We start from the raw sequence: 25,880 nt of genomic DNA on the forward strand, positions 1-25,880 counted from the left end.
TAAAAAATGCATATATCAGCGCTTGGAGGAACTCCTCAGTAAATGAGCATTTCATCACACACATTGTGAACTTCAAATTTAAATTCTAGTCAAGTGTGGCAGCGCCATTAGTGCTGCCAGACAGATGAGCAGTTTTCAGATATGTGGCAACAGCAAAACTATCGATATATCGGCGCTCAGTCTGCCATCGATATAACATATTTCTTAACTAGCACTTTAAGATTGTTTGTTGCTCAGCACTGAGCAGCGCTGGCTACGCAAAAACTCAACGGAAGAGCGGGAGGAATTGGTTGTTTTTATTATTATTTTTTTGTTTTTGCGCCACACATATAAGCCCCCAGGAAAAGTTGAAAAAATAATATATTTCCAAATCGAATAAGGTGTGTGCCGTGTGCAGTGAGGGTGCAGTGAGCTTGTGCAATGACAACATCCTCGATAAAACGGCGTCGCTCCCCACACGATGCACGGGCATCGAACGATGGCGATGGCCTGGACAGTGATAGCAATGAGAACAACGAAAACAGTTCGGGCAGAAGTAGCAGCAGCGTCAGCGTTTTGGCCAACAACAGCGTCAACTTATCGAAGCGTGACTCCGAGGAGGACAGCTGGGCGTCCAAGGGCTACAGCTATATCAATCCATTTGTGCATCGCATACAAATCGACAATCACATTGAAGTGGCCAAGGTGAGCCAAAGTTTTATTTTTCCCGCTGCATGCTTCCGCAGCTTCAAGCACCGCCGCACAACATACGACTTGAGTGCTTTTGTTATTATTGTTGTTGTTGTTACTTGATGACACACAAACACAGGCATTTCAAGTACAATGCCCTATATATACGTATGCACACATATATATTTATATATATATATATATATATATACATATATAAATATATATACATATATAAATACACACATGTACACTCACATACACTTGATCAACTGGAGGATGTCGATAACTTATCGATATTCCTTAACTTGTGCTGTTTATTTGTCATAGTTTTTGCAATGCCGCTGTCAACGTCAGCGAAAACGCTATATGCTATACAAATATATGTTTATATATACATGTATGTAGCTGTTAAGAAACGAAAGCAGCGAAAATCGTATGATTTTCTTGTTGCCTCGTATTGTTATTGTTGTTCCTCTTGATTTCGTTGCCGGTTCTTTGACGCTTTTGTTGCCATGTAGTTTTAGTTGTCTTTACTTTTTGATTTTTTCTTATTATTTTTCTTGAGCACCTTGTGCTGTATATGTATATATATATATAGTAGCGGTATATATATATTTTATTTGGTAGCGATGATAAGTATTGATCTGATCACTACTACAACAAAAAAGGTGGCATTGTTTGTTTTTGTTTTGTTTTGTTTTCCAGTGTAGTTTGTGTGAACATTAAGGTTGCAGTACCCAATGAAGAGAAGGTTGCGGGTATAGGGGCATATTCATCATAGGTCATCACCTGATTGTGATGCGGTTCATTAGTTAATGGTGCCATCATCGAATATTAAACACATGATATCGTAACGATGCTTCGCAATTTGAAAAATTTACATTTACGATATACATAGCTTTTAAACTATGTAACCGTAACCCAAATCAAAGATTTGTTTGCATGCGAAACATATTTTTATTTTGCTACATGAGCCTTATAAATTATGACGTCAATTTGGCGAAATCATATACTAACATATATTAACATTGACCAAGATCTGCACAATCAATGACTCATCCACATTTATTATTGATTCACGCGGAACAAGTACAAAATAAAATCGGAAATACTATAATGACCGCTAAGGGAGCTACCTAGTCTACAAATACGACTGCTGTGATTCAGTAAAATCAGCTCCAAACATACATGTAGAAAGACGTTGACACAGTAAATTAAGCTCAACGTCATTTGAAACTAGTTTTAGCTTGTTCATATTGCCTTGATCGCTGAATGAAGGTCGAGGAGCAAATTATAAAGTATATTTTCGAGTGGTGGTCTGTTAATGACATGCTTATTTATAATTCATGCACACGAACAAGAAAAATTTTTTTTTTACTATTACGGAATATACAATATAAAAAAGCTGAAGTTTACACTAAATAAGACTATCGTTTCAGTTGCATTTGAAAATTTATTAATAAGAAATCTATTAAATACATTCTCTATGTTTCACATATGTGGTGTATGAGGATTTCTTATTTGCTTTTGTATACAGAAAAAATACATATTTTCTCATTTATTTAGAAATATACAATATTTTATTGTTGGCTTTTATTGTGTCTCTTGTTTTTTTTACTTAAGGTAACTTTAAAATGCAAAAATGATCTTTTACCGACAAATTTCAACAGAATATGTTTACCAAGGTCACACACAAAGTGCAAGTAATAAAAATCAGTTCTAATGGAATCGGTCGAAAAGCGAATTGATAAAATCGTAAACAGCGGTTGTCCAAACTCTTGCTATAACTTTGGTTTTTTAACTTTTCACATATGTTTAAATGAATGAATCTTCAGTTGTTTGAGAAATAGTTTTTAGGATGCCCACTTAATAGTAAAAAAATAAGAAACAAGATAAAAGTCAAAATAAAATACATATTTTTTCCAACAGAAATTAGATAATATATAAATTTCTTCCTGTATCCAAACACTTTCTTCACATACTGTACAAAATAAAGAAATCACTGTCGCTAATCATAATGCCTGAATTCTCAAAACACACTTTATTGCTGTAGACGACGCTGTGCTATTTAATTTTATGAGTTCAACAAATTGCTTATTTCGTTTGCCATTTCAAAGTCCAAAAAAAAAATTTTCGTTGCTCGCCTTGTCTTGTTTTACAATACCGTCGTCAGATAATCTTGACTAGGCGCGACTGCAATCTCGCTGACAACACACGTTTCACTATTCACCAATCCCTAATCACTGTTATATCCCATTGCAGATCTATGTGCTGACGGTGCTGCTCCTGCCCATACGCGTTGTGGGTTGCGTCCTGTCATTGTTATCGGCCTGGATGTTAGCCTATATTGGGCTGTATGGCATGTCTATGGAGGATATACAAGCGAGGCCGCTGTCTGGCTGGCGCAAGTAAGTTTACATACATATATAAATAAATATACATAGCCGTTAACTTGACTAACTAATCATATAATTCTATTGATAGGAATGTACAGTATTTTGCAGCACGTGCCATGCGTCTGCTGTACGTATCTGGATCGTTTCACTTTATCAAATTTAAGGGTATACCGGCTACACCCAAGGAAGCACCCATTTTGGTTGTGGCACCGCACTCTTCATATGTAGATTCCATTCTGGTCGTCTCCGGAAGTCCGCCATCGATTGTGGCCAAGCGTGAGACAGCGGACATACCCCTGCTCGGCCGAATTATTAACTATGCACAGCCCATATATGTCCAGCGCGAGGATCCCAACTCCAGGCAGAACACCATACGCAATATTCGCGAACGTGCACGTTCTACCGAAGACTGGCCGCAGGTGGTCATCTTTGCCGAAGGCACCTGCACCAATCGTACTGCACTGATCAAATTCAAGCCCGGCGCCTTCTATCCGGGTGTACCTGTGCAGCCAGTGATACTCCGCTATCCCAATAAGTTTGACACCTTCACATGGACCTGGGATGGACCTGGCGTGTAAGTATTTCAATTCAGCACATGCATTAAGTTATAAGCGACGGATTTCTTTCTTTTTATAAGTGATAGGTGAAAAGTTGAATATATGTTGTAATTTTGCAGCCATATATTGTTTTGACATTGACGAACATTCTGATATTAATCCATTTATTTTGTCTGGCGTTTCTTACAGTCTACGTCTGCTTTGGCTTACAATGACACAATTCTATAACCGCTGCGAAATTGAATATCTACCCGTTTACACGCCCTCACCAGCTGAGGTGGCCGACGCGAATCTCTATGCCAACAATGTGCGCAAAGTAATGGCCAAGTGAGTTCTATGCCAACGAGTCGCATAACTACATGTATCATCCAAGCCTATAACAGCACTGATTTGTCTTTATAGCGCACTGGAAGTGCCCACATCAGACTATTCGTTTGAGGATGTCATAATTATGAGTCGTGCACGCGAAATGAAAATTCCCTTTCCCGGTGACATTGTGGAAATTGAGCATACGCTCGATTCTCTTGACCTCTTAGAATCCAAACGCGACACGCAGCTGTGCGAGAAATATCTATCTCTATCTAATACAGACAATCTGGATATCATTACGTTTGCCGAACTCATGCAGATCGATCTTACGAATACTCATCTTCACAAGCTCTTTGCGCTACTTGACCATGTAAGTATGCGATCAATATATTGATATTCTTTGGATATGATAACACCCATTTCGCATCTCCCTCATTATTTGCTTAGCGTGGCAAGGGCACAGTGAGCCTGAAAAGTTTTTTGCTCTGCTCGCTGTTCTGCAAATTTAAGAACAGTGATATTATAACGTTTTTGCGCGCTCTAATCAAGGTGAGTGGCCAACCGATTTTTGTTTTTTTTTTCTATTGATTTTTCTTTTCTTTTTATCATATCCCACTTCACTCTTCTGTCTGTATTGCAGCTGTATAGTAAATCAACGCAACAGATTGACAGGGATAGTTTCACACGTTTGTTACGGCATGCCGGAAGCAAGCTGAATGAGCAAAAGGCTCAAACGCTTTTCTATGCGCTGGACACCGCCCACGTGGGTCACGTCTCCTTCGGTAAGTCTTGAACTTTTATTCAGTTTAAGAATTTGTACTAACGATTTTTTGCGTTTTTCACAGATATGTTTGCCCAGTACTCGGAGAAGCAGCATAACTATAAGTTTCTCTATCACAAATCGGAGCACATAAGGCGGAACAAAAGCAACGTTGTGAAAGCAACCGTCATAGCAAATTGAATAACCCACAACTATGCATTTGGAGGCTGCAACAAACTTATTAGCTGGTTATATATTTCATTAATTAATAGCCGCGCCATGGGCAAGAGGCAACCGGCAATAGACAACATCACACAGAGAGAGATAGAGGGAGAAAGACAGAGAGAGACAGAACATGAGGGTGATGGTGATGGTGATGGTGAGGGCGATGGTGAAGGAGGTTAAGTGAAGTGTAGCGTAACACAAAGCAAGGCAAAGCTAAACCTAAGCAAATAGTTCTGATGTAAACTATGTATTTTTTAATTATTAATTTATTTATTGTGTATGTGTTTGTTGGCTATTGTAATTAGATTTGTAAAGCTTGTTCAGGCAGGTCCAATGAAAATGTATTAAATCGTCTAAATATGTATATGAACGGACTTAGATAATCGACCTGTCTGCACATCACTTTACCATTTACCTTTATGTGTACATTAATGCACGTCATTTCATTATTGTGATTCTAATTTTATGTACAAATTATACACTGTATAGTTATGTAGCAAACATCCGGCAAACAAGCATCCGACAACAACTGACACCAACAGTGTTACATGATTCTGTTACCAAGTGTTAACTCATATTCTATTCTTACCGCAATAGTTTGTTTTTTTTTTTAACCTTATGTGAGATTATACTAGGCTCTCAGCCTGCTTAGTTCAGCTAGCCAGTGAATATAACTTTTATGATAATGTTATAAAAGAGTGAAAACCTCATACAAAATATGAAATACTATGTCTATATATGTCTATTGTGTATAAAAAAAATGGACCAGTTTAGTAACTGATGTTCAGTTTAAATTGACTTTTTATTCTGTTCCTTTTATTATTGTGACTTTTTATCTGGACATTTTGCCATATGTGTACACACACATATATATATATATATATATATATATATATATATATATATATATATATATATATATATATATTTCTTGTGCATTTGTAAAATTATACACCAAATAGAATTTTGGACACGTCCTCAGCACTCGAATTATAATAGCATCTAGATGTACTTAATCAATCCATAAACTTATCTGTAGGCACAGGGCAAGTACCAAGCATCAGTTGTAACACAAACACCAAGTTATATACATTTACATCCTTCATTATCTTGAGAAATATTTGTAAAAATAATCAAAATCCCCAACGTCGGCACAGAAACCGATGCTTCTATGCTCTTTCCAAGATATTCCTAAGCTTTTTAATTTAGTTAAGACAAAGACAAAACTACTTAACAACATTTTTTTCAACATTTTTAGGATTTTTTTATGCTAAAACACAAATATTTGAAATATGTGTACTTGAAATTTTATACAATTAACTGATCACTTTGTAGATCCCTAAAGTAAATATTTTAAATATTTTTGGAACATCTACTCGAAATTGTATTTTCGTATAAACATCGAGTCCCGTTTTTGTCTATAAATATATATGTTAAAGTATATAATCCCAAGAAGAGAAACCAATTGGGAAAGAGCATAAAAAGGGTTGTAGTTGAACTGGCACGTTTTGCGATGTGCAACTAAATATTCAGTTCCATTATTTGAACTAAACATAAGCAGAAACCTTTATGTAAAGCCCTTGTATAACGTTTACAACAATGAACCATCTACATAAATATATACGTATATATGTGCAATGTGCAACTATACCAGATATTATTAGCGGAGAGCACAGAAATCTGCTCAAGTAAATGTTAAAATGTGAAGCCAAAACGAAAGAGCAAACGTATAGTTGTATTATTTACTCAGCTACAAGCTATCTAAATTAAAAAGTGGTGGGCGTCAACCAAGCCGCATGTGGCAGCGCGGCGCAGAAACGCCCCGCAGCTGACTTCGCAAGCGGTGAGCGTTGACAATGGCATAATTCGATCCAAACCAAAGCCAAGTGAACGTGCAACAGGACTTAGGCTTACCTTTTTTTTTATAGGATATATAAATACTTCTTGTTTTTTCGTGTGTATTAAATGGAATTGTGTGAAGCAGTATGTTGAGTGGCACACGACGTTTTCTGCTTCTGTTGGGCATACTGTGTCCAGTGCACAGCTTTGTAAACTCGTAAGTAGCAATTGCTGCTTTAACGAAATTATATTGTTGTTGACTGAACCGCTGACTCGCTTGCAGACCCAAGATTATCAGCAAGGATGGCAATTTGATTTTCGAGTCTGGTGCTAATCGTAACATCAGCTTCCGCCTGAGCGGTAACTCGCGTTTGATCATAAATGAGGAATACGATGTTCTGCAGCTGTTGATGCCCATCAGTGGTAGCAAGAAGCGACTATCTGGCGATGTCAAGGATGAGTGGAGTGGTCCCGACGATTTTTTGGATTTGCAAGGTTTGGCCGATCAGTTAGTCGATTTCAAATCTCAGGCATTTGGGGTCAATGGGCTCAATTGGACCCTATTACAAATTGCGAATCGGTAAGTTTACCAATAGATTGATGGATGAGAAATTACGATTTTTCGCTGGGGAGAATGTACTTGAATTATGTTATAAATGTAAGGTTCAGCAATGTGCGAATGTATTTTAGTGGCAGAAGAAATCAGCATGAACAATCGATCAGTATATCATACAAACTTTTCAATACAATCTATTGATATTTTTCAAGCTTACTTCAAATCGAAAATTGAATAGCCTGATTTAACTAGATCAGTAATTGATAACAAACCAATTTCTGGAATTTTCTGGTTTCCATTTGAAATGGTTCATTTTATATAATCCATTTAGTTATTAATTGGTATGTTATTGTTAATGTTATTATAACACTTAAAAGTGAATTTAAAAATTAAATTAGAACTTAAAATTTAAGAGGGATGATAAGATCTGAATGTTTTTGACTTGCTTAATAAAAAAGTTCAAAACCAATCTTCTCAATTTAATCGAAAAATTCAATTGCATCGAGATGAGCCATTTAAAATATATACAAATATTTAAATACGTATACCTTCTTCCTTCTATCTGTGGGAAAATGCGTAAGCAGCATTCTTTACACCAGAAGCAATTGTTAATGTTCTGATTATATAATAAAGTCATTAAAGTAGGAGTAATTAACTTCTATCTTAATTAAGCACCTTGATTCATATGAAGTGATTAATTAAGCACTTATATTCTTGTATTTTTGCAGTACACGATATCTCGTAGTCCTGCGGCGTCGCTTAACCAATGTAGATTTGAAGTTGCGGAATTTAAAGGCGAAATTGAAGCTGAACAACTGCCGGAGCAATCCATGCAAAAATGGCGGCAGTTGTGTTAATAGCTACAATGGCTATCGGTGTCAGTGTCGTCCCTCCTTCGTGGTAAGCATTGCTGTCGTTGGAGGGTGGGGCGTATTCGGGGCGTCTCCAAATGTTTTGCTTGTGAATTGCTAATAGCTGCTGCTGTCTTTCTCTTATCCAAACAGGGCACAACATGCGAAAAGGATGTGAACGAGTGTGCGCTGTTCAATGGCACTGATCTGGGCTGCCAAAACGGTGGTCAGTGCGTGAATCAGTTTGGCTCGTTTGCCTGCCTGTGCTCGCCCAGCTGGCATGGGATGCACTGCAGCCAGCGAAAAGCGGACTGTGCGTCGGCAAGCGCCTGGGAACTATGTGGCCATGGCAGCTGTGTGTCAAGTAGTGATGCTCTTGGGTATAACTGCATTTGTGATGACGGCTGGCGTAGCAATGGACTGACGCCCTCCTGCACCGAGGATGTGGATGAGTGCAGCGCCACCGCCCACACGCCTTGCTCCACCAAATGCATCAATTTGCCGGGCAGCTTCACCTGTGCCCCCTGTGCACCCGGCCTAACCGGCAACGGCGTCAGCTGTCGGGATATCAACGAGTGCGAGACGGACAACGGTGGGTGCAGCCTTAGACCACGTGTTGAATGCATCAACAGTTATGGCTCCAGCCATTGCGGCGAGTGCCCCATCGGCTGGACGGGCGACGGACGCACTTGTCAGCGCACCAGCAACATTGACTCACCAGTCGGCGCTGTTGGTCTCACCAGCTGTATGCAGCGCGCCTCCCTTTGCCATCCAGCTGCGATCTGCTCCGAGATCTCCAATACGATCATATGTAGCTGCCCCCGCGGCATGGTTGGCAGCGGCTACGGCGATAATGGTTGCCTGCACGGCACAAACACCAACTGCAATGATATGCCCTGTTTGGTAAGTTGCCAAACTGAAGCTTAACAGACTGATCGATTATTTTCTATGCCATGAACTCATTAAAAATGGGTAATAAGGGCATAATGGTTTTTTGCAAATGTATGTAACAGGCAGAAGGAAACATCTCCAACCACCTAAAGTTTATATAATCGGACAACAGCCGAGTCGATATAGCTATGTCCGTCTATCCGTCCGCCCGTCCATCTGTATGAACACGAAGATCTCAGAGACGATAAGACATCAAATTTGAAATATAGGTCCTCGTATACGAGGCGCAGATCAAGTTTGCTTTATTTTATCGATAGCTGCCTCCGTTTCTTGATTATCTATATATTTAAAGTTCCGATAACAATATATGCTACAATTTTAAAGACTAAATCCTCTTCTAATTAATCTTCTTCTAATTAATACATAATATGAATATGCATATTATTGATCAACTGCCCAAATTTCATCTAGATCGCATAGAAAACACCAAAGTTATAGTCGAAAATATATTCTTATATTGATCTTATTTGTATCAGCAGCCGCAGGCATTTCTGTATGCATATATATATGCCAGATGTATAAGAAAGAGATGGCATGATAATCGACGCGATCGGCAATATGTTTTTGTGTGTCTAACTCTTAATTGGTGTCCCAAGGTATTTCACCTTCGCAGTATCGACGAGACTTTTCATTTTAGCTGGTTTTCCAAAAGGGTTTCCGATTAAATAGAATGTGTATAATTCACATTTTCCAACTGTTAACAATTTGTAGTATGCCTCGTCGTCCTCAGTCAACGATATACACTTCGGACCCTCAAGCACAAACTGATCGAAAAAACTAGAGATCAATTCTATCAATTGTTCCACCTACAATTTGTATATTAATTAATTGTTTGTGGGATTTCTGCTCCTCTGGCTTTAATGGACTTGAAGCGGCCAAGGCAATCTCCTTTGCATCTAACGCGTTGGGCAGTTGGTTCTCCTCATCGATGTCAAAGTCCAGATAGCGACAATTCATTAGTGAAAGTGCTGCTCTTTGCGTAGCTTCACAAATTCGTCGATGCGGCGGCGACTCATTACATCTGGATTCTTATCATTATACTTATAGTATCGTATCCGAAACTCATTGGACACCCTTGAAGATAGAGATTTGAAACATGGAACATCTACTTGTCTGTGTCCGGGTCAGACAAAGTGTAAAATTTATAGTGCTACGTTCACTAGATGGCTAAGAATTCGAAAAGATCGATAATCGCAAATCCATAAAGCCACGTATCTCCATACATACATATCTCCTTCAAAGATCGGCATATGCCGCGCTCACCCAGATTTTGTAGGTATATAACTTGTATCCGCCTTTAAGCACCGATAACAAATTTTTATGGCAACGCCCAGACATGCGCCCACAATTGTATCGGAAAGTGTAAATCGAGAAGTCCGCATATCTATGACCAAACTTGGAGGGTAAGTTGCTGGTAACCACAGAAACTTCGAACCTAGAAATCTGAAATGCGCATATCTTCCACAATTTGTAAGCTAGAGCACTAAGCAGACAATACAATGTAGTCACCAAATTTTGAAAATATGCTACTGATAACTCCCCTAAGAGTTGGATACAAAATTGGATGGCCACGCCCACTCCACAATTTATAAGCTAGAGCGTTAGGCATACAGTATATTGTATTGTGGTAGCTAGAGTCACCAGATTTTTAAACTGATAACTCCCATAAGAGATGAATGGATGCAAAATTAAATGGCCACGCCCACTTCGCCTCCCCAAATCGATACACCTCTTTGTGTAAATCGATAATTCCACATATCCCGCACAATTGGAAAGCTAGAGTCACCAAATTTCCAAGGTACTCTTCCAACCATTTTTTTTCCGCCACATCCACTTCCGCCACTCCAGCCCCAAAATTTACAAGGCCTACCGCAATTTGAAAGGCAAACTTGGACAGTATTTCTTGGATACACCCATCCTGTTCGTTTCACTTACTATTTTTTAACTTTTGCAAACGATTTTCAATTGGTGTCACCATTTTTACAGTGTACTTTATCTGCATCAAAATATATAAATGCTTTAAGACACGCTTCTTATATTTGGGAAAACAAATATTTATTATCAGATTAATATTTCAGTGCTGTTATATTCAGATAAATAGCAAAGGAATTGTCACTCGAATATCAAGCAAATTTTTAAAAAAGTACCAAGTTAATGGTTACATTTAGTTTTCAAGATACACTAATCAATTTCCCTAAGTTTACTGGCTAGAATCACCAAATTGAGTTTTGTTGAATTACAGATTGATTGTAGGATTAAGTCTAAATACTTTGGATAGTTTTCAGATAGCACTGTCGCAAGATTGTAAAATTTCTCACTTAATATTTACATTTTGTGTTTAATTGCAGAATGGTGGCATTTGCATGGATAACGGTCCCTCGAATTTTACATGCGATTGCCCGCGTGGCTTTCATGGGCGACTCTGCGATCCGCTGCCGAATCCGTGCACATCGAAGCCTTGCAAGAACGATGGCCGCTGCATCCCGATACCCGAAACGGATGGCTTTCTTTGCCAGTGTCAGCCGGGGTATCAGGGTCGGCTGTGCGATGTGCGGTTTAGCAGTTGCAATGAGCTGCTGACTGGGATGAGTGGGCGACTGGGCTATCCGCCGATGGGCAATAGATATGATCACAATGCGCAATGTGTTTGGGTGATAAGCACTAATGAATCGCTGGTGCTGAATGTGACATTCCACAGCTTCTACGTGGAGGACTCGACGGAATGTCGCTTCGACTGGCTGCAGATACACGATGGACGCTCGACAGCATCGCGATTGATTGGGCGCTATTGTGGCAATACGCTGCCGAATCACGGCAACATAATTTCCTCCAGCAATAAGCTCTATCTGTGGTTCCGCTCCGACAATTCGACTGCGCACGAAGGCTTCAATCTCACCTGGCAATCGATACCGCCACCATGTGGCGGCCTTGTCAAATTTGAAACGCACGGCACCATCGCCTCGCCGGGCTCACCTGGCAATTATCCGCGCAATCGCGACTGCCGGTGGCATCTGGTGGCGCCTAGCAGTAAGCGTATCAAACTGACCTTCTTCAGCCTGCAGCTGGAGAAGCACGATAGTTGCAACTTTGATTTTGTCTCGGTGAGTATGGGTTTGGTTGTGGTTAGTGCCTTTGTATTGGCATCTAATTGAGCAATGATTGATTGATTGATTGATTGACCACTTTGCAGATTAGGGATGCCATCTCGGATCGGGAGCTGCACAAGTTCTGCAGTAGCGAGCATCCAGCGCCATTGTTGCTACCCACACATGAGGCTATGATACGCTTCCATTCGGATGAAACGGACAGTGATTTGGGATTCCAGTTACACTACTCCGCCGAGGAGCGATTGCCAGGTTGCGGTGGCGTCTACACCAGTAAGGAGGCTTCCATACGTTCGCCCATCTATGCGCTCAGCGCCGGTCCCATCTCCTGCGAGTACGAGATACGTTTGGCGTTGGGCGAATCGATTAGTATTGACTTTATCACATTCTCCTTGGCATCAGATGCATGTGTGGAGCTCTACGATGTGGTAAACACTGACAATGTCCAGGGTGATTTCAATATGCTGCAGATGAAATATTGTGGCGGAACTATTTCAATACCGCCGAGCTTTCACTCACTCTACAATCACGTGCGCATCAAGTTCTATACGACCAGCTTGCCGGTAACCACTATCGATAGCTTTGAGCTGCGCTATCACATGGACTGTTCCCACACGTATGATGCGGAGAGCGGAGCGATCAAATCGCCGGGCTATCCGAATCAGACGAGCAGTGCGCGGGTGTGCACGTATAAGATTTTGACCGCACCGAATACGGTCATCGCACTGAAGCGTATGGACTTTCAGCTTTTGGATGACACTATAAAATCATCGAACGAGGACAATGACGAGCCGGAAAACTCAGCTACGGATGATTGCGTGAGTGGCACCAGTCTCATCATCAATGACGGTCTCAATCGGGCCATATTGGGACCTTACTGTGGCAATAAGCTACCCGATGATGAGTACATCAGTCAAACGAATATGCTGGTGATTCACCTGCAAATGCAATCGGTAAGCCGAGGGCGTGGCTTCCATTTCGAATATAGTGCCGTACCGGTTAGCGCCAATAAATGCGGTGGCGTTCATACCAAGGAGGGTCAAAACATCCGACTGCCGGGAGATGCGGAAGGAAAGTACCAAAATGATCTCACCTGTTATTGGGTAATTGTGGCACCACCCAGCAAGGTGATAATGCTGCACTGGCTCAGCTTTGATTTAGAGGACTCCTCCGGGTGTAGCTACGATTATGTTGAGGTCTACGAGGATGCGATTGTGGTCGGCAACAACAAGGCGCCACCACTAGCACGCTACTGCGATCAGATGCCGCTGGATATGACGGCTCACGTTCACATTATGACTATTAAGTTCGTGTCGGACTATAGCCATGCGGGAGCTGGCTTCGAGCTTTCCTATCGCTTCGTGGACCCCAACAGCTGCGGCGGTCACATACACGGCTCCACCGGCAGGCTCATCTCACCAGGTTACCCACTTAACTATACCAATGGGTTGGATTGCATCTGGCAGCTGAGTGCAACACATGGCGGCCAGCTGGAGCTGCAACTTGATCTGTTCGAGTTGACGGCGACGCCCAACTGCAATGGCGATTGGCTAGAAGTGCGCAACGGGGGCAGCAATCGCTCTGCGCTCATCGGCCGCTTCTGCGGCACGAGCGTACCACGTCAGATACCCAGCTTTACGCATGAACTCTATCTGCACTTTCACACCGATGACGTGGGCACTGCACGCGGGTTTCGGCTAGCGTGGCGCACTTTTGGCAGCGGCTGCGGTGGTCGTTTGACTGGTAGTGCTGGCGTCATCACATCGCCCAACTATCCGAACGCGTATCCGCACAATGCCCATTGTGAGTGGCACTTGAGGGTGCATACCGGCTCCAGTATACGGCTGGTCATTGAGGATCTGGAGATGGAGAGGACACATGACTACTGTGACATGGATTATCTACGGATCTACAATGGTGACAGCAGCAGTCGCTTTTTGGATTTCACATACCAGACCTTGTGTTCCATGCCTGATGACGATAAACGTGACCTTCACATTGACAGTAACGAGGTGGTTGTAGTCTTTCACTCGGACTTTAGCAATGCGGAGCGCGGATTTCGCATTTCCTATAGTGCCGATTGCCAACAGGTCAAATTGAACAGCATCCAAGGCGTCATCGAGAGTCTCAACTATGGTGAGGCCTTCTTTGCGAGCTCCATCAACTGCAGCTGGCATCTGCAATCACCGCGCGGCAATAAGATTAAACTGGAGGTCTCCCACTTTGATCATCGCTCCAGTCGGCTGCCCACTGATGGTGCTGATGGTGGCCTCTATCTATTAGATGGTGGCGTTGTGGTGCCGATTGTGCATCTGGGTATGCACAATGTCAGCGGCGACACCTTGACCATTATTCACAACACGAGCAGCATTAGCTTTCGGCTTGAATATCGAGTTGATGGATGCGTCAAGGAGTTGAAAGACGATAGAGGATTCTTCCATTCGCCCAAGCATCCGCTCATGTATCCCAATGATGTTGAGTGCTATTGGCTAATACACGCGCCGTTCGGTCAGGTCATTGAGCTCACCGTGCTGGACATGGACATAGAAGATAGCGCCAATTGCACCAAAGACGCTTTAGTGGTCAGTATATACCCTCTATTTCTACTATATAGCAGCAACAAATTTTTGGCATCGCCCCATAACAGATATCGAATAGCTTCCAAGAAGCCGGTGTTCATGAGCGCCACTGTGGAAGCAATCCCAAGTTGATTCTCACCAGCGCCGGTCACAAGCTGCATGTGCGATTCATCACCGACGTCTCGCACAACGGGCGCGGTTTCGAGGCCTCCTACCGCATCATGAAGAGTTGTAAGTCGATACTCTATATGCAGTTCTATATAAAACTATGCTGAATAACTTTCTGATTATCAAATTGATTAGATAAACGACATAACGATAATGTTGGATTGATAAGCCGGTTGACTTGTTTAAGGACGGGGTTAACAAAATTCAGCTTATGTTTAGAAAAATGATTATTAAGTTATCAGTTTTTTAACCATTTATCGCTCTAAAGATGAATTTTCTTAATACCGTTAAACAAGTAAACAAAAAACTAAGTTCAAATAGTAGTAAAATAAATGAAATCTTTACTTCAGCTTGTGGCGGCAAGGTGAGCAGCAAGAGCGGCACAATCACCTCACCAGAATATCCGAAGCCTTATCCGCGCAATAGCAATTGCGAATGGCTTTTAGAAGTAGCGCCGCACCATACCATCATCTTCGATATGCAGGATGTGGACATTGAGCCGAGCTTTCGTTGCTCCTGGGACTATGTGGCTGCATATGATATGAGCGCCAGTGATAGCCTGGACGACAATGAGGGTCACCAGATCTTCAAGCTATGCCACGGGAATGATCAGGAATTGGCAATCAGGAAATCGGTCACTAATCGAGCAATTGTACGCTTCGTTACTGATAATTCGATTCAGCATCGCGGCTTTCGGCTGCAATACCGCGAGTCTTGCGGTCAGACTCTGTCCATCGATGAGACAGACTTTGAAAATTTGAGCTTGAGTAGCCAGGTGGCTCGCAACGAGACCTGCGTCTGGGTGTTGCAAGCCACCGATCCCAGCAAGCACATAATTTTCACACCCACCCATATCATGCTGCATGCGGAACCCTTGTCAAGATATTCGAGTGAAACTGATTGCAAGACGAACGGCATCAAGATATATGAGGGCATCACGGCCACCGGTACTCCGCGCCAGCAATTCTGTCGAACCCATCCGCCTGCAATAATTTCACGTGGTCTGGCGCTGACAATTAGTTTGCCAATGTTGCTGGTTTCCGAATTCGAGGGTCACTACATGACCATGGACACGGCGTGCGGCAGCACATACAACGCAGTGTCGGGTCGCTTCTCCTCCCCCAACTATCCCGACAGCTATCCAGTGAACATCGAATGCGAATGGGTGCTCGAAGCGAGCGCTGGGAACTCGTTGGCGCTCATTGTTGAATCGCTAGATCTGGAGCAATCCGACGGTTGCAACAATGACTATCTAGAGCTGCGCGAGCAATCTCAACGTGGTTCACTCATTGGCGTATATTGCGGAAATGAAGTGCCGGCGGCCATAAGCTCCAAGGGAAGCATTTGGATCAAATTCAAGAGCAGCAACGATGATGTCGGCGCGGGCTTCCTGGCCAACTACCACTACGGTTACTATTTAATTTTATTCGCTATATATATACTTTCAATCCCTATATCCATGGAAGGCTTCATCTTGGTCGGTTCAGAATCAAATTTACTGAACACATTGACATTCCCAGATTCCCATTTCCTAAAAATATCTATTTCACGAATCCGAAATGTTGTTCCCTTGGCAAAACTGTACAGATTGTAACTTAAAGCTGAAAATTAATATATATGTTATATATATTCAATTGCAGAGTACCACAACGAACTGAATGGCACTGGGGGTAGGATCGAGTCACCACATTACCCAAGCACCTTTGAGAGCAACGAACCGTATAGTTGGCGCATCACCGTCGACACGGACTATGTGGTGCTGGTGAATGTGGTTTATTTGCTGGATGTAAACCATCCGCATGTGCGCTTCTACGACGGCTATACGGACATTGGCGGCCAACTAGAGCCGCAGCCCTACAAACCGCTGGTGTCTAACACAAATATCCTGTATATTACTGCGACTCGTGGACCCTTTCAACTGAACTGGGAGCGACTGTCAAAGGAGGCCTTGGCCTCTAATCGCAGCGCTGAGCTGCAGACGCGACAATGCGGCCAACAGTTGATGACGTTAAATTCCAGCTTGATCTATTTCAGTTCTCCTGGCTATCCGCAGGGCTATGCCCCGAATTTGCACTGCAGTTGGATTTTGGTGCCTGCTAGTCCCGCAATGCATGCGGCTCTGCGCCTTATCACCGTTGACCTGGAGCTATTTACAGATGCTTGCTATGCCGACTATGTGGTCATTTCCAGCAGCAGTGACATGCAACACTGGACGGAGCTGGCGAAAATCTGCGCTCAGGCGAATGTGACGTCGGGTTTGTACCATGGCAAACCATATCTGCGACTAGAGTTCGTTACAGATGTCAGCGTGAACAAGACGGGATTCTCCAGTATGGTGCGCACCATTTGTGGCTCCGAGCTGACTGCTTCACGTGGCCTAGTCAACATCACTCAGCTGGCGTCCAACAATGTAGAGTGTGTTTGGACGATTCGTGTGCGGCAGGGCAAACGGATACGCATCACGTTCCCGGAGTCCCAGCTGAGCGCTTCTGGTCAGGGCAATGATTTGACGCAGTGTCGTAATTTCTTTGTGGTGCGCAATGGTTATGCGGAGGATTCGCCATTCCTACAGCATGGCAAGTACTGTGAGAACAACATCACTGATGTGCTGGAGACCAGTTCGAATCGGGCGTACATAAAATTTCAGAGAAACTCATTTTCCCGGTTCCGTGCCTCCTTCCACTACGAGGAGATTAGTGACGCCTGCTCCGGTCATATTTTGCTCGATGACGGATCATACAATAACACCACACGGCTGATCAGCTCACCCAACTTTCCCAATCTGCCCAATCCGCACTCGGAGTGCGTTTGGCGGATAAGTGCACCGCCCCAGCATCGCATTGCTGTGGAATTTTTAAGCTTTGATCTTACGCCGAGTCGTAGTGAGCCGAGCAACCAATCTAACGACGAAAGCGATGATGGCTGCGATCGGGAATTTGTACAGATAAACGACGGCAGCACGGAGCTGAGTCCGCAACTTGGACGCTTCTGTGGTGCCCGCAAGCCGGACACAGCGTTCTCGTCGGGCAGTGAGCTGCGCATCAAGTTCTATACGGGCGTCCTCGAATCGCGCCCGGGCTTTCAGGCGCGCATCAAATTAGCCGACTGCGGCGGCAGTTATTACAGCGCCAATGGTGTCATTCGTTCGCCCATCCCGAGTCAGCTGGACATGCATTTGCTAACGTCAAAGCTGAAGGAGTGCATCTACACAATTGAGGCGGAACGAGGCAGCACCATCGATCTGACGTTCGTCGGGATGCATTTACCGATGCCAGAGAATGGTAACTGCTCGGGACGCACCCATCTTCAATTGGAGGAGATGGAACCGTTTGGCAATGAGAATGAGCAGCGTATCAGCGATAGCCTCCAATTGTGTGGCACCGATAATAGAAATCTACAAGTCGAGACAAATAAGATTGTGGTGCGGCTCCGAATGCCCACGGGCCATTTGGGCACCGAGGAGTCCTTCCAGTTGAAATATACGGCACGCGGATCAGGCTGCGGACAGACGATCTTTGGGGAGCAGGGTAGACTGCAGACGCCCAACTATCCGAAGGAAGTGACAAAACCGATGCACTGTATCTGGCGCATCCAGGTGGCAAAGGGTCGGCGCGTCAAAGTCGAAATACTCGACTTCGATGTTGGCGGAAGCTTAGCCAATCGTACGCATTCCGGATTCCGCGGACGCATCGTATTCACCAATGATCACAAGCTGTACTCGGTGATTGGTCGATATGGGAATGATCCACCCGCTGAAGTCATCTCCACGGACAACACAATGGCCATTGATGTCTTTCTGATGCCATCGCATCGCGGCTTCAAGCTGCGCTTCAGCGCATACGGTGAGAGCGAGTGCATGGATGTGAGAGCTTCGATGCTTTTTGAACGTTCCAATACCAGTATGGTGCACTGCAGCTATAAGCTGCGTCCTCCTGCGAATAGTACGATGATGTTGCAGGTGCGACGCTACAATACCAGCAGCACCTTCATGAGCAATATTCACATATGCGGTGCTCTGGCGCCCCTCAAACTTCTGCTGGTTGACGAGACTGAGCCTTTGCTCCCGATGCTCTTTTGCGATGTGGAGCCAGCTGCATCTTCAGTTGAGACGAACCGCACGGTACGTCTGCCCTTCCCCGTCGAGATGATCGTGACGGGTGATCGAAAGAACGGAATGAATCTGCTGGAGCTGAGCTACAGCGTGCAACATTGTGGTGGCATTGTGCCACTGGAACTAGGTGACAATCTCACCATTACACAGCCACGTAACTTGCCAGCGAGGGTGACGGTGGATTGTGCCTGGGTTGTTGGGCCCGATCCGGATGCCGAGGATCCTCTATCGCCACAGGATATACAATTGGAGGTATCGGTGGCGGTGAATCTCGATGGTGACTGTAAGCTCCATTACTTGAAGCTGTATAGCGGTCCGAATCAGAACTCACCGCTTCTGGGTCCTTATTGCAACCAGGCGACGGTCATTAATCTGGTTGTGGAGCGTGGTCTATTCCTCGAGTATCATGCGGCATCCACAACAAATGCCCAGCATAATGCCACTTTCAATGTAACGGTTAAATACGGCAGCGGTTGCGGAGGCCGATTAACATATCCGTATCGTCTAATTGACTTAAGGGAGCAGTACAAAAACAATGTGGAGTGCATTTGGGAGATTGAGGCGGAGCCGGGTTTTCACATCGGGCTCACATTCCTCAATCGATTCTACATTGAAAACAGCCATGGCTGCGACAAGGATTATCTGCGTGTGCAGCAGCGCAACAGCACCGATGACAGCTGGATCGATTTGCAGACGCTTTGCGGACGCAGTCCGCCGGATAACATTAACTCGACCAGCGCGGAGATGCGTCTCATCTTTCGCTCTAATAGCGACATCACTGGCGATGGTTTCACCGCTCGCTTTGATCGCAACTGTGGCGGCCTACTGTACGCCACTGCTGAACCACAGCTGCTAAGCAGTCCGGGCTATCCGAAGGGGTATGGCAAGAATATCTATTGCAATTACACATTTAGTCCGCTTGATGAACGAGCGCCGGGCGTACTGGTAAGCTTCCTGGAATTCAATCTGGAGCCTTCGCCACCCAATAGTTGCATGTACGACAATGTCACAGTCACCACCAGGGACAAGGGAGATTCGATGCAGGAGTCGGTGATCTGTGGCGTTAAACAGCGACATGCCTATCGCGCCCAGCGCTCCATCAGCCTCCTGTTACGCTCAGATAACACATTTTTCGGCCGTGGCTTTCAGCTAGAATACAGCACCAGTTTGTGCGGTGGTGTTATTAGCACATCACAACCTGTAGAGTCGCCGCGTCAGCATCAGGATAATCAGATGCCGCCAAATAGTGACTGTTATTGGAATCTCACGGCGCCAGAGGGACATAAGTTCACTGTCAAGTTTGAGTTGCTGGACTTTGAGGCTGGTAATTTCCTGTGTAGCTACGATGGTGTCGAGGTCTTCGATAGTCCGGTGCCTGATGAAAAGAGACGTATGGTGCGCTACTGTGGACACGTGACAGATGATTTGCCCACATTGCATATATCTGGCAATCGAGCGCTAATCCACAGCTACTCAGATGAACGGGATCCTTCGAGGGGATTCCGGGCGCTGGTGCGCGTCTTGCCCAACTGTGATGAGCGCATCTTTCTGGGCGAGCACAATTCCAGTTATACGTTCAATAAGTTTATTGGCACCTATGCGAACAATCTCGACTGCAGTTTTGTGTTCCATGCGGAAAATGGTTTTCAGATAAGCGTCGAGTTCCGTAGTTTCCACGTAGAGGCATCCATCGGCTGCAAGGCAGACTTTTTGGAGTTGCGCGACGGCGCTGGACCCTTCGCCGATGAGATTGGTCGCTTCTGTGGCCAGGATCTGCCACCCAATCTAAGCTCATCGAGAAAAACCCTCTTCATGCGCTTTGTCAGTGATAATCAGATTAGTGACACCGGTTTCGAGATAGTTGTCACCGCCCGGCCGCTCCAGTGCGGCAATCCCCTTATCAAACTAGACGGCAAACAGCCTTACGAGATACACTCGCCCATCAACGATCAGGGAAAGTACGACAACAATGTCTTCTGCCTCTGGAAGATTGTCAGCGAAATATCAATACATCTGAAGTTCATTAGTCTCGATCTCGAGGCGACCAATGCGACAGACAGCTGTGATTCAGACTATATTAAAATCTACAACAGTGAGGTAAGAACTATGCGTATTCAACCAAAAGGGACTCGTTTCCGACAGCTGTATGACTTCATTTTTTAATATAAATTTGGTCTGCTGATTCTGTAATTGGTTTATTGTGTATACAGGATGCGCAGGTGGTGGAGCACGGTTATGGGAGCGCGGTGATCTTTAACGGGCAAAAGAACACTCACTCCTTCCTCGACTATGCTACGGAGCACGTTTATTGTGGCAACTCCTTGCCAGATGATTACTATCCCAACTCGAAAAACGTGTATATTAAGTTCCGCACTAATGAAGCCGTGACAAGGACCGGCTTTCACATCCGCGTGGTGCCAGATTTGAGCTGCCAGTATACCTACGGTGGCTACCAGGGTCGCATCAAGATATCTGAAACAATCGATTGCGATGCGACGATTGTGGCGCCAGTAAACCACACGCTTAGCATCTATTATGCCGAGGTGATTTTTGGCTCATCCGATTGTGATGTGGAGTACGTGGAGGTTTTCGATATGGCCAACAATAAATCGCTGCAACGTACATGCGCCTATTTGAACGCGGGCAAGAGCATCTTCACCACAACCAATCAGCTGCGGTTGCACTTTAAGACTGGCAGCATTTTAAACAACTTTGACATGACGTACATTGCCACGCCCATCGAGAATGGTCCCGGCTGCGGTGGGCAGCTGTACAACACCGAGGGTATCTTCTCAAATCCTTTCTATCCGCAGAACGTGCGCAATAACTCCGTTTGCCGCTGGAGCGTCCGTGTACCAAGCAACACCCATGTTCTGCTCAACATTGAATGTGAGCTTAACAAATCGACTCATATATATATTTTTTTTCACAAATATATTTTTGCAGTTTTCGATCTGGGCTCGAAAGCCACCTGTCACACGGATTACCTGCTGATTCAGGAGAAGCGCGATGATGGCGCGATGCAAGAAAGGCGTCGCTTCTGCGGCGAGGATAAGCCTCGCATCTACTTGAGTCAGCGCAGCCAACTTTATGTGGAATTCCACAAGTCGGTCAACTATGATGGTATCGGCTGGGTCATTAAATTTACCGGCGTCTACTCAGACTATCAGATACAGCCGTACATGCTGGAATAATCGCCTCAGACAATTGTATTCCAAATAAAGTTTTGATTCGATGCATTAAAACAATTGATATAAATTTTTTTTAATTTTATTGAATATATTTAAAATTAGTTATCTATAAAATAATTACAATACTTTATAATGTAATATAGAATTTTCTTCTTTGTTTCTTTATCTTCAAAATTTTCTTTTCTCCTAACACAAAAAGTAAATTAAAATTATTTCACATTTTTGTTTTTTTGTCTCTTATAATTTTTGCTGCACTCTTGCATTTAGCTACTAATATACAGTAAGTGAAGAAAAAAAAATTAAGTGGTTAAGGTTATTAAATAAGAGAATTATGTTCACGCAATTATTCAGTGGTAAAAGCGCGCGCAATTACTCATAGTCATTATTAATTAATTATACTCTGTAACAATTAACTGATCATTCTCGACCATACAAAAAAACTTTGCCTAATAAATACAATGGATTCTCTACATTTGCTCCAATTGATGGATAAGTACTTATTCTATGCAAAAATAATTTGAAAAAATGATTTACCGCGCCAAGTTACTGCCTAGGGTCTGAGCGCTGAAATATTTATGTACATAAACCAATTGGCTTCAAGGTTTACAATTAAAAATAAGGTAAGTATATTCCGATTGGGAGGACTGGGAGGATGGCAGGGAAAAATTAACGAGCATGAGAGAGGGAAGTGAGTGGGGGAGGAATGTAGATGGTAAAACAATAAAGAAGACATGGGCAAAACTGAAAATATTTTGTATATAATATGTAATTTATGTAATAAACACACAATATTAACAATTTAATTAATTTCCTTATTTTTTCGTTTTTTTTTTTTCATTTCTGATAACATTCTCTATATGTATGTATGTATTTATGCGTAACTCTTGAACAATCAATTTGCATATTTATTTTAATTTTTTTGCACTACCAATATGAACAACTGCGACTACATACTCTTTTTGTAATAAGTGTATATATGTATTATGTTATAGGTGCATATGTCTAGAAATATGTAACACACAATTACCAAATGGCGCTCAACATTATGTAAATATGATTTCTACTGAAAAAAAAATCAAGACATTTAGATCCAATTTACAATGCATTGATTAATTCCCTTTGACTTGATATCTATTTTTAAAATTTGTTTTGTAAAGGTGTATTATTAGGTTGTATAATTCGTTTAATTTTATTTATGCTATGCAAACTTTTTATATTTGCTGTTCAGAATTGACATATTTGAATTCGTTGAGACACGAACAACTTTTCCTATTGATTTCGATAAACAAATTTACACACACACATACACAGACACAACGACGCACTGATATGTCTCAAATCTTCATCCTTTCTTTTGTTTTGTTAAATTACTTGCAACTTGAGCAATAGGTTGTAATCTTTGCCCTTGCATCATATTGCTAACTATACATACTCGCTCTTTCTCTTTATAAACAAATACACACACACGCACACTCTCTCTGACTCTCGCTCTTTCTCTCTGTCTCTATCTCTATCTCATTCGTTCATTCTTTCTAGCTCTTTCGCCCACACCTGAATCATCATTAATTTAACAGTTCACCGTCATCCAATTAGAACGGCAACTATTTCAAAATACTCGATATCTATCCATCATATATATATAAGCACTCACATATGCGTATGTGTTTGTATGCATGTAGATAATCTTAAACAGTTTATATACGTTACTTGGGGTAATCGGCTGGTTTAGTGGTAGAGTGTGTGGTACAGTGGTGTTCATATCAACTAGTTGCTAATAACATTAACTAAGAAACTCAAAATCAAACAAAACTTCCCCGATATGTGCAGGCGTTGGCATTGCAGCCCTTAGCAGCTGCTGCAGTTGCAGCCACTAGTTGCCCTAGTAGACCAGCTAGGGCGCTGACCACGCCTACACGTTAAGGCACTGTTACATGCAGCAAAGGAAGCGGTGAAAGAAACTTTTGGCATTGCGGCGCACACGGTTGGCCCTTAGCTAACAGATGATGCCCTGGTCCAAGCTCAAGTTGTTGGTGGCAGCAGCAGTCGTATTCTTCACGACATGATGATGATGATGGTGGTGATGATGGTGCATATGATGATGATGCAAATGATGTGCCGATGCCGGCAATCGCCCATTTAGCAGAAGTGCTGTGCTGCTCCCGCTACTGCTGCAGTTGCTGCTGCCAGCGGCTGCATTGGTGCTCGATCCAGAGCTGTTGCTGTTGTTGTTGCTGCTGTTGTTGCTGTTGCTGGAAATGGAGTTTGAGCTGATGTTGGCGGTGTTCTGCTTCTTATGCACAGCGGTTACCGGTTCTGAGGCGCGACGTCCACTGTTGCAGCTACCGCTGCTGCTGCTGTTGTTGCAAGTGCCGCTGATGCTGCGACGCATGTTGCTGCTATTGCTGTTGCTGCCGGTTGTTGCTTTGCGCTGCTGCTGCATCTGCAATTGTTGCGTATTGGCTGATGCGTGCACTATATTAGAGTTCGATCCATTAGGTGAACTGTGCGCCTCGAGCTCTTCCAGCTGGAACTTCTTGACGAGCGCTTTTACCGATGTGGCCGAACTCGACTCTGCTGCGGGAGTCTTGCGTATGACTTTGGGCGTGGTGGGCGCATCCGGAAATAGTGTCAATGTGGCAATAACCGTAGCATCCTCGAGACCATTACTGCCAATTTGTATGGTTGCCGTGCTGGCCGCGGGCTTCTTCACAAATGTCGCCGTATATGTGTTCTCCTTATCTGAATCAGAGGCACGTCGCGTTGGCGTCACAATCTGCGTGGGCTTCGGGGACGGCGTCGTTGCGAGCGACATGCTCAGCGTTTGGGGCAGTGTATGTATGGCTGTTGTTGTCTCTGTGCTCGGACATAGCTTGCAGTGGCTAGTCGCAATTGGTATTTTGGAGCTAGAGTGTGCTCGATGACCATTGTGCGTGGATTTATTGGGTGGAGCTGTTGTTGTTGCTGTTGTTATTGATGCGGTTGATGTGCTTTTATGTTGTTGTTTCTGCTGCTGTGAAATATTCGGAACTTCCTCATGCACCTCCTCATCCCCATCCTCCACATGCACATCCTCATCATCGTCTTCATCATCATCATCATGCACAAAGTCAGCATCATGCTGGGCCTGTAAATAAATTTGTCTATCCAAGGCGCACTCATCCTTTAGCCAGACATGCTCCAGACAGCCGGCTGCATTCATGCGATCGCTAAAGCCCAGACAGAGAGAGAGAGAGAGAGAGAGAAAGAGACATGTTGTAGTTAGAGTGAGAGCTATTTCGGCTTGAAACTTACTTTGGCTTAATTCGCAATGCGCGACGTATGAAATCAATTGCCGCCTGAGAGACGCCTCCAAAGAGATTGTCGGGAAAGGTGAGAGCGCACTGTGATATATTGAGGAAGGTCTCCTGTTTCGTATCGCCGCCAAAGGGTGAAAAACCCGAGAGCAGCACATAGGCCAGCACGCCTACCGACCAAATGTCCGTAAGCAGGGACAGTGGTTCATATTGCAGCACCTCCGGTGCCACATAGTCCGGAGTGCCGGCCATTTCGCGCACATTGATTCCCTCACAAACGACACGCGAGATGCCAAAGTCACACAGCTTGAGGCCATC

The 25,880-nt window shown here is 43.7% G+C and overlaps 3 protein-coding genes across 5 annotated transcripts in view; 2 read left to right on the plus strand and 1 right to left on the minus strand.

The window, feature by feature from the left end:
- The first annotated feature begins 210 nt into the window (after nt 1-210).
- Nucleotides 211-5,283, plus strand: LOC6564829 (lysophosphatidylcholine acyltransferase). Its single transcript, XM_001990879.3, has 8 exons — nt 211-684; nt 2,935-3,080; nt 3,157-3,642; nt 3,815-3,952; nt 4,028-4,304; nt 4,382-4,483; nt 4,575-4,716; nt 4,780-5,283. Exons 1-8 carry the CDS (start codon nt 421-423, stop codon nt 4,893-4,895), a joined length of 1,671 nt encoding a protein of 556 aa, XP_001990915.1. The 5' UTR covers nt 211-420; the 3' UTR covers nt 4,896-5,283.
- Nucleotides 5,284-6,186: 903 nt separating this feature from the next.
- Nucleotides 6,187-22,330, plus strand: LOC6564830 (cubilin homolog). The gene is made up of 11 exons (XM_001990880.2): nt 6,187-6,975; nt 7,042-7,338; nt 8,043-8,214; nt 8,319-9,068; nt 11,465-12,217; nt 12,307-14,802; nt 14,868-15,030; nt 15,318-16,376; nt 16,608-21,175; nt 21,289-21,967; nt 22,025-22,330. The coding sequence occupies exons 1-11, from the start codon at nt 6,905-6,907 to the stop codon at nt 22,270-22,272; spliced, it is 11,256 nt and encodes a 3,751-aa protein (XP_001990916.1). The 5' UTR covers nt 6,187-6,904; the 3' UTR covers nt 22,273-22,330.
- Nucleotides 22,331-23,086: 756 nt separating this feature from the next.
- Nucleotides 23,087-25,880, minus strand: part of LOC6565001 (death-associated protein kinase related) — a 64,410-nt gene continuing 61,616 nt past the window's right edge. For all 3 annotated transcript variants that reach the window (XM_001990881.2, XM_032738096.1, XM_032738097.2), the window contains 2 exons: nt 25,561-25,879; nt 23,087-25,475 (listed from right to left, as the gene is read on the minus strand). In XM_001990881.2, the coding sequence (XP_001990917.1) occupies nt 24,263-25,475; nt 25,561-25,879 (1,532 nt within the window). In that variant the 3' untranslated portion in view covers nt 23,087-24,262. The remainder of the gene's footprint in view (nt 25,476-25,560; nt 25,880) is intronic.

The sequence above is a fragment of the Drosophila grimshawi genome, unplaced genomic scaffold (assembly GCF_018153295.1).
Source record: "Drosophila grimshawi isolate 15287-2541.00 unplaced genomic scaffold, ASM1815329v1 contig_1006, whole genome shotgun sequence".
NCBI lineage: Eukaryota > Metazoa > Arthropoda > Insecta > Diptera > Drosophilidae > Drosophila > Drosophila grimshawi.